Raw genomic sequence first — 9,601 nt, 5'->3', positions numbered from 1 at the left:
TCCCTACAGGAAAAAATTAAGAGAATACAACAAATCAGAATGGAAAAAGAACTTCGAGCTCAGCAAATTCTAGAGGTAGAATTCTTAAATTCGTTATAAAGTAATATAGTCATATGGTTAAGTCTGCAAAAATAAAAATTTTACCAACAAGTGCTCTGATTCGTGCAACTTAATATGTCCATCAGAAGTTCTCTCTAAACATAATGCATAGAAGAAGACCTTATCTGAACCTTATTTAGCAAGCTCATCTACCCCTCACAATGAATACCCAGGAAATAAGACAAAAGAGAGAATAGAAAAAAGGAAAACCTCTAAGCAGCCGATATGGTTGTCATAAAGATCATGTACTAAAACTTGTGTTTTTTACTTTTGGAAAAGTTGTTAGTACTTATAGTCATATATTTATTTTTAATCTAGAAATAAAAAGTTAGAAAATAAATATTAAATTTAAAAACAAGTTTAACCAGCTCAGTTTTTCTGGTTTCTAATATATCCCTCTTCTCCGCAAGCTAAGGATATATCAGCAAAAGTAATAGCCAAACAACAGCAAGGGAAAATATAGAACTCCAGCCAGCATATATTGGAATTCAAAAACCTAGTAACAGACTGTAATCTTTTAGCTTAAAAGCAAGCAATTTTCAACACCCTAATAGTTGAAAAGTATTATTCTAACGAACTGTGCAGTATAACTACTGATGTTCAGAATAATTGCCCCAAGTCATCAAGAAAAAGCCAAATTTTGTTTAATGTACTGTGTCTAAGCAGACATATGTCTTAAAATTATTTCCATTCAAAATAGGGAAAATAAACTTTTAATGTTTAAAATTATTATAACCTCTCACCTATTCAGGAAGGTATTGCTGTATAGAACGATTTATTCCCTGAGGGTTCTAGATAGCTGAGGTTTTCTGTGTTACATGTTATTTCCTTCTAGAAATAAGTACATATTTCCTTTCCCATTTCAAATTAGTTTAATCCTTCCAGTAGAAAATGTTCCTCTCTTAAGGTTAATTGAGAATAACTGCTAGATAGTTTTGAAACTTCTAGATAATTAATAACAAGATTATGAAGCTCACATTTGATAGCATGATCTTAATATTCAACATGTGCTTCATGTATAAGTTTCCATTCTATTAAAAAAAAAAAAAAAACTTGAATTTAACCACAATATACAGCTAGAGAAAATCATGTTTAATATTTCATTTAAATGTTACTGGATAATGACTTTCTTTATCTCAAATTTTAAGTATTAAAAAAGAAATTTCAAATGAAGTGGGCATGTGCAAGTTTTTAAATGTAAGTTTTATTTATCAGTTAAAATCTGTTTTTTAAATTTTTTACTGTTACCATGTTTACTTTTAAAAAATCAAAAAATAAGTGACACAATCTTTCTTTTCTGATTGTTTTAAAATAAAATTACAAACAATTATTTCATACTTTTAACAGTATGAAGAAGACAAGCTGACATACTCTTTGGAATTTAAGAATTTTTTGTATATCTTAATGTTAATCTATACATTGGAAACAAAATTAATATGTAAAATATGTTAACTGGGGGAAAATCTGTTATTGTCTACATATATGTTACATATTGTTTTGTACTGTGTAAGGCATGTAGCTTCATTTTTAAGTCTTAGATTATTTTGAAGTTGTAGTGGTGCTGTTGCATGACTTTGAGACCTGTTTTGCATGCACAGGCTAAAAAGAAAAAGAAGGAAGAAGCGGCAAATGCCAAATTATTGGAGGCCGAGAAACGAATAAAGGTTAGTTTAGATGAAAATCAGAGTTTCTGTTTTTCAAAAATGAAAACTATATGATGTTATACCAGCATCAATTATATGAAAAAATAGCTCTCCTCAAAATGACTATCTAAAAAAATGTTTAGTGCAGATACAACATGTGTGTAATGTGTGCTTTTAGTGTGTGTGTAGTGTATGTATACATACATATTTTATTTCATTATACAGGTTTTATGTGATACTTTGAGCTCTTTAAATACCAGACAGCAAATAGGAAATGCAAACTATTGCATAATACCTGTATATAGTTTTGCTGGATAAGAATGATTTCTCCAAAGAAAGCTATTTGTGTCATTTATGTTTGTTTCAAACTGTGTCCAAAATCTGATTCTCCCCTTAGATTATAACTTTCTCTTTGTTAATGTCCAGGAACTATTTTAACTATTAAAAAGTGAAAAGGCTGCAGAAAGGAGAACATAAATTTTATCAATTGTTATTTAATATTCATAAAGTTAGCCATTGTTAATTATTGTAAGTTTACATGTTATCTGAGGGTGTTTTGGTTTTGATTTTCTGGCATGAAACATAAAGAGAGTGGACACCTGCACCACACATGCACACACACACTCCACTCCTTACCTTCCAGTGTTTTTGATGATTAATTGCTGAAACAAGACAGCCGAGTGACCTTATGGTTCTGGAAACAGCCACCACAGTACACCTTACGAAGCCAGGAAACTGTTACCTTTGCTACATAGACTCTCTTACTTTGTTCTTTAGATTTCTAGCTCTTTTCATGGCTGCGCTTAATATTAATTTTATCCATCTTACCTTTATAAAAATATTTAAATTGGTTACATTCATAGAATTGTTTGTATGGTACCTTGTATCATAGGTGAGCTTGAAAGTCTCAAACTAATCCTATTGTCTCTTGTCACTCTCATTCATATACAGTATATAGAAATGGTTTAGATGCTGTTTATTATAGAGCGTATTTGGGAGTTTATATTCAGAGTGGAGAGAGTCCTAATCAGCTAGATTTAAAGATTGCACCATAATATATTAAAGTAATAAAATAAATATAATAAATAAATAAATTAAATAAAATATAGTTGTATCTAATATACTCTGACCATATAGCTAGTCAGCTCAGTAAATGTGCCATTGAAGTGTGCTATTAGGTCATTGAATTTTTAATTTTAAGTTTAAATAGCTACTGAATAAATAAAGATCACTGCTACCATCATACAGTTTTTATGTATCAGGTAGAACCATATAAAATTGACATTTTACAGGTAAAAAATGATCGAATATTTGCAATTGCATATGGCACAATCTAATGGAAGACTATAGAATCTCAGAAAGGGAATTTTTAATACCCGTGGCATGTTCTGTATCTTCCCTAAAAGTCATATATTAAAAGTGTCTTATTTTCAAGGAAAAAGAAATGAGAAGACAACAAGCTGTTCTTCTGAAGCATCAGGTCTGTATACATATAGTTATATAATTATTGAAATGTACATTTTATAATTTTTCTTAGATCTATTTTGGGGAAATCTTCTAAATATTTTCTTTAAAATTTCCAATATAATTCCTGCTTAAGTTTTTCCTTCACCTTACAATTTGTTGCCTTGCTTTGGTATTGGTGTCTTTTTGGGGGGGGTTAAAAATTGGTTTCATGACTCTGTGATTTCTGTTTCATAATGTTGTGCCAACTCTTTCTACCAGGAGTTGGAGAGGCATAGACTAGATATGGTATGGGTATGTTTATTTTTGTACATCTAACACCGCATTGTGATTTGGTTGTGATATGGTTGTCATAGCAATGCATAAAGTGTAGCACTGGCTGCTGTCATATTACATACTGCTGCATGGCTTTACAGCACAGTGCATTGCATACATCTGCTTGTCTGTCTATAAAGAAATGTGATACATCTCCAAGATTTTTAATTGAATTGTGCAAGCCTTTTATAAGGCTCCTGTCTAAAAATTTACATTACTGATGTCACAATGAGAGTTAGATCACTACATAATTCAAAATGATTATAACCCATATTCTCCCATCATTCTAGACACAAAACTGCCATTGAATACAATGGGAATTTTGAGTTAGGTTGATGAGAGAATATGAAACATATTCTGGTTTTATAGACAAATTTTAGAAATATCCCTCTGGAGGGACCACATGTATTTAAACAAAAAGAATTGATTAAATATTATAACTGTGATTTTTTTTTAATCTTAAGAGAAAATGAGATTATCAAAGTAAGCTAGTGCTTACCTTATTTCCATACTGTGCCTCTTAGATTCCACTTACTAGCCCCTGGTGCAGCTTTCGTAGCTTTAAATAGCGCATCAAGTGGCAGACATCAGTAAATAGGAATCTCCCATTTCGTTGATGTTGATATATGAACCACGACTAGTCTAAATTGGTATTAAAGCTTTAAAAAACTTTCTACTTTTTCGGTGGCTTATTGGAGTTACAAAATGATAGTATACTTGAAATAAAACGATAAAGTCAGTGATTATAAATCAATTTCTGCCTGATCTAAAAATTTAAAAACAACACAACCTTTAGTTTAATTGACTGTAGTACATATTTGTGGTTTTTCTAATAGCAGATGTAAGGTAACTGACCTGTTCCAGCCAACCATTATGCTTTTTGTTCTGCCAGCTTTTGAAGGAGCATCACAACTGACCATAAGTAAATCTTGTATGCTTCTGTTTACACTGTCTCCATGTTCATTGCTTTACCTTTTTGCTTTTGATTGTTCTTGTATTTGCTTTCTAAACCTGAACTAAAACATGCACAGACTGGCCATTCTTGTCTTATATTTAGTATTTACTGTGACTTGTCTATAAATGCTAAACATGCTCTATTGAGTTTTTTTTTGTTTGTTTTGTTGTTTTTCCATTTGAAAATCAAACTATGAAAACTAACAGTGGTTGAGTTATTTTCCTAATTTTATCTGGCCTAATAGGAACGAGAGAGAAGGCGACAACATATGATGCTCATGAAAGCTATGGAAGCTCGTAAGAAAGCAGAAGTAAGTGTATATTTCTAGAAAAATATTACCTTGTTATAAATTAACATTTTTTCCTAAAGTATTGGCTCTTCTAAATATAAATTTTTCAGAGTATGGATTTGTCATGATTTATTGGCTCTCATAAGCAAACCACAAGTTAACAATAGTAACTGTTAGAACATAAAAGAATGAAGGAAGGATTTCAATGTATGTGTTAATTTTTTTGGCTGAGATTTTAGTTATCTTTTTTAAATGTACAGAACGGTATTCATTTAGATAAAAGTAGCTATTACTGTAAACAGAGTTTTATAAAATTAATATTACAGCATGCCTAGACAAATCCTATATGTGTCCTAATTCAAATACTAGTTAGCCCAACCATGGACTTCTGCCCTCCAAATTACCTTTTGCATTGTGTGAAATTAGGCCTAAGCACTTTCCTTAAAATAAACTTTTAACAGATAATTCAGAATAAAAAAATTATTGAAATAAGTCAAAATGAGCTTATTTGGAATTTAATAGAAATCAGTTAAAGGTTAAAATAATCAGTTAAAGGTAAAAGGAATACACTCTGCATTTAAATAGTTGAACAGAGTTGTGGCCATTATAACTAGAGAGCTTTGGAGTTTGAGTGACTCACATTCCCATGCTGACCCTGAACCAACTTGCTTAACCTCTTCAGGCTATTCCTTCTTTAAAACTGAGATGATGATACCTGCCTCTTTGGATTATAGATTATCAAGTGAGAATAAACATTTAATCAGTGAGAATTAATGAAAATGACAGTTTGGTCTAGAAGTTGAGAGGCCTATATTTCGGTATTTTAGCCTCAACTCTAGCTCACGCTATTATTATAGATTTCTGATATGTAGAAACAATGTGTGTATTGTTTAGGAACTTGGACATTTTGACCAAGTTCCTTAGATTCGAATTCTGGTTTCAGTACTTTCCAGCTGTATAATCTCAGGTGAGTTATTTAACCTCTCTGTGATTCAATTTTTCATCTATAAAATGGAGATGATACTAATTCCTATCTCACAGAGTTTGTACTCGTGATTGAATAGGTATGAATGTATGTATAGTGTTTTTGGAACGATACTGGTACCACATAGTGCTTATAATTGCTTATTACTCCGTGTTTGCTGTGTAGAGTGGGCCTAGCAAGATGCATAGCCAGAGATGGGGACTACTAACATAGATTACCTCTAAAGTCTTTTTTAGCAATCACTTCATGTGACTTTCCTAAAGTTTATGTAAGTTTTGCCCTAATATTTTTCCTGCTGTCTTTTTCCTCCTCACTTGTCGATTGTCCAGGCCCATTGTCACTCTTACACCTAACATAATAATGGAATCTATGCACGATTTCTTTCCAGGAATTGGCGTGGTTGCTCCCTCTGTTCCCTTCTGATAGTATGGTGGTGGGAAGCTTAGGGAAGGAGATTAATTAAAACTCTAAAAGCTCAGCCTAATTTCCTCCAATCTGGAGAGATGGAAACTGAGGGAGCAACTAAACAAGCAACTCATGAAAAAGATCTGGAAAGTCCTTCAAGAGGCAAGTTCTTCCCTGCTGAATATGTTTCTTACCAAAAGGAGTAAAAAGATTCAGGGGTTCTCATTCTGATTTTTTTCTGATGGAGGAGAAACCTAAAGAAAGGCATAATAATGAAAATAACCCAGAGCATTATCTCTAGACATACTAGGATTTAGTAGAAGGGGAGACCCAAGAGAATAGTAAGAATAAGATTATCTAAAGGAGTGAATCCCCAGGTTAAAAGGTACCCACAAGACCCAAAAGACATGATCCCTTCCACTGACTTCTCATGTTTGGGCTTGTAACCTGGGAGGAGAGTAGGAAAAGCTGCTAAGGAGAAGTGGATCAGAGCCAGGTTGAGTGGAAGGTAGCAGCCACAGGATAAATGAAGGTATTAAAATTAAATCTTCTAAAAATCCTTCAAAGCCTAAGAATACCTTTCATAGGAAAAGAATATACCCTTGACTAGACAGAGTAAATCAGGTACAGAGTTTACATTTGTAAAGAGATACAGAGAAACCAGGTAGAGCTCTCTCTCCTAGCTACCTTTGTCCTCAGAAAAAAGGAACATGAATAGTATACAGAATACTTACCCTTCAATCTAAAGTACTTAGGATTATAAAAACAAGTATCAGATAAAATGAGAAGGAACTAAAGAAAAATTAACCCATCTATATTTGAGCAATTTAAGTTCTTAATAGGGCTGCCATATCAAACATAAGTAATAAGAAAAAAAAGTCAAGGCAACCATGCCAAAATATGAAACCAAAAAAAAAAAAAAAGTAAATATGTGCATGTATTCATAAAGAAATAACTTAAAGCATAATAACTTAAAGAACCTGGCTTTCTATTTTTATTTTTGCTTTCTTCAGCAGTCCTATCTAGTCTCCATGGAACAACCAGATTGATCTTTTCAGATTACATTTTAACACTATCCAGTGGCTTCTCATTGCAATTATAATGAAGTCCAAATTCCTCACGATGACAGTACAGTCCCATATGCCCTGACTTCTGTCTACTTCTCCAACTTTACCTCATACAATTTGTCCCTTATGTAATATATTCCAATCATTTTAATCTTTTTATTATTCCTAAATAAAAGGTCTCTGTGGTTCTTATTTGTTGTCTAGTCATTGATCAAATGTTAACTTGTCAAAGAGGCCTTCCCAGAACAACTAATTTTGCCTTTTCTTATGCCCCACCTCTGGAACTTGATTTCATCATCTTGTTTACTTTCTACCCATTTATGGTCTGTCTCCTCACACAATGTAAGATCTGTGAGGACAGAAATCTTGTCTGTCTTGTCTACCATTGTATTGCCAGTTCTTTGGTTAGAGCCAAATATGTAGTAGGTACTCAGAAAATTGTAGTTGAATGAATGAGTTAAAATGAAAGTGGCTGTTAAAAGTGCTAAGAAAAGAAATTGAGGATAAACAAAATCTTTAAAGAATAAGTACATTATTATGTTTTCTGTTTATACTTTTTATAATAAAATCTTAATTTTATTTTACTCTAGGTGCCTTTTTTTTTATTAAACATTCAAAGAACTGTTATGTAAAATAACAACATAAAAACATGTATCACAGAATCTTTTATCAGAATGTTTGAAGAATCCCCTAAGTAAAACTGTGTTCTTAAAAAGTTATTATTTTCTTGATAACTACAGACCTGTGAACAAGACTAGATAATTTTACAAGTTATTCTGATTTTAAATTGTGTTCCTTTATTGAATGGTACCTATAGATCTGTGATCAACTAAGTATATTTTTAGTTTCTTAAACTACTGTTGTGTGCACAGCATTAAATTAGATACTGTGGAAAAATCAAAAAGACCAAGGATGCTTTTCATCAGAGAGAAAACTGTATGGTATAAACAATGAAGCAGTAACTAGGCATATGTTTTTACTGATGATCTAAACTTTCACCATATCTTTTACATACATTTGCATCTCAGTGAATATTAACAAAATGTTTCTGTATGTACTTGTCCATTTCCTTGTCCATTGTGCATTACTTAACATGCACAAAATGTAACTAGTGTAATACCAATAATGGGCATATCTTGGTTTCATATTCTGCCTCCTATTATTTCCTAATGTCCCTATCTAATATTTTTCTGTTATTAATTATTAAAAGAACAAACTTCATTGTAAAGTTAAGACCATATGATACTTAGGCAGGGCCAACTCAAAATTCTGAATTGGCCTATATGTAACTGTTGATTCTAAACTTTAGTACATTTAGACATTAATTATTAGATTGTGAAAAAAGAAAAATAGAGGGTAAACAAAAATGCAGATGTTATGAGTAATGTTTAAAGAATTATCAGGTGAAAAAATTAATTGCTTTCTTCTTGTTAATTAAAGATCTCCTATAACATCTTGGAAATTATTCCAAGAAACTCCCCATATCTGTCAAAGCAAGAAGGTAGCACAAACACCACTTTTATATTTCTGTGTGTACACTACATTGATGTTACTTTTTGATTTAGTGTTAACTCAATATATTTTTTACTAAGAATAATCCAAAATTTTATTGGTTATCTTAGATATTTTATTTCTGTAGTTTTTCTTTTATATAAATCTACAATTAGTGAGAGTATTTAGATATGTGTAAATTACTTTACTCATTATTATATTAATTATATGTTAATTAGTATATCATCATACTTCATAAATATTTTCATAAAATGTAATAAAGAATAGTCTTTAGTCTCATGAGTAAAAAAGGCTTTAGTCTCCAAGTATAATTCAAGTAATAGGATCTACTTTCATTATTACTAATCACTGGAAATATGTTGGTTTTAGCAGCGTGACAAAGTAGCTCAAAATCTCCTGTTTCATTTATAAAAATTTAAACCTGTACCAGTCACAAATTTATAATCACTTTACTCTTATTAACTAAATAATCAACCATAGTAATCATAACAGAGCCTTTTGTGTGTCTCCCCGAGGATCAATAAACTACAAAAGGTTGTTAAACATGCATCTCTCACAGAATGACTGTACCAGTACCTCAGGGACAAAATCATAAAATACAAGAGTAGTTCAGGTTTTAGAAGTCATCTAATAAACAATTTGAAAGCATAAAAAATATATAACCTTCCCAATGATTCTAGTCTTGAGAATTTTTATAATCCTATATTTACGCTAACCATTACTTAGTGAAAAATAAAAAGTAGAATTGCACATATAGACAGTTTTGTTTAAGCAAATCCATTTTTCAGTTCAAAACACTGTTTATTTATGACATACTTGTATATTGTACTTGTATAATTATTTAAAAACAAATATAAAATATTTTAT

The 9,601-nt window shown here is 31.3% G+C and overlaps 1 protein-coding gene across 16 annotated transcripts in view; it reads left to right on the top strand.

Moving 5' to 3' along the window:
- The window catches only part of BAZ2B (bromodomain adjacent to zinc finger domain 2B), a 287,601-nt gene that overhangs the window by 228,153 nt on the left and 49,847 nt on the right, over nt 1-9,601 (top strand). For 9 of the 16 annotated variants that reach the window (XM_025039212.1, XM_025039211.1, XM_025039207.1 and 6 more), the window contains 5 exons: nt 10-75; nt 1,698-1,763; nt 3,178-3,222; nt 3,468-3,500; nt 4,721-4,786. In XM_025039212.1, the coding sequence (XP_024894980.1) occupies nt 10-75; nt 1,698-1,763; nt 3,178-3,222; nt 3,468-3,500; nt 4,721-4,786 (276 nt within the window). The remainder of the gene's footprint in view (nt 1-9; nt 76-1,697; nt 1,764-3,177; nt 3,223-3,467; nt 3,501-4,720; nt 4,787-9,601) is intronic. The other 7 variants (XM_015596527.2, XM_015596523.2, XM_015596524.2 and 4 more) reach the window with 2 other exon arrangements.

Source organism: Pteropus alecto, unplaced genomic scaffold (genome assembly GCF_000325575.1).
Source record: "Pteropus alecto unplaced genomic scaffold, ASM32557v1 scaffold3, whole genome shotgun sequence".
In the NCBI taxonomy this organism is placed as follows: domain Eukaryota; kingdom Metazoa; phylum Chordata; class Mammalia; order Chiroptera; family Pteropodidae; genus Pteropus; species Pteropus alecto.
The sequence above is the reverse complement of the archived record's forward strand: the minus strand, read 5'-3'. Positions and strand labels throughout refer to the sequence as shown.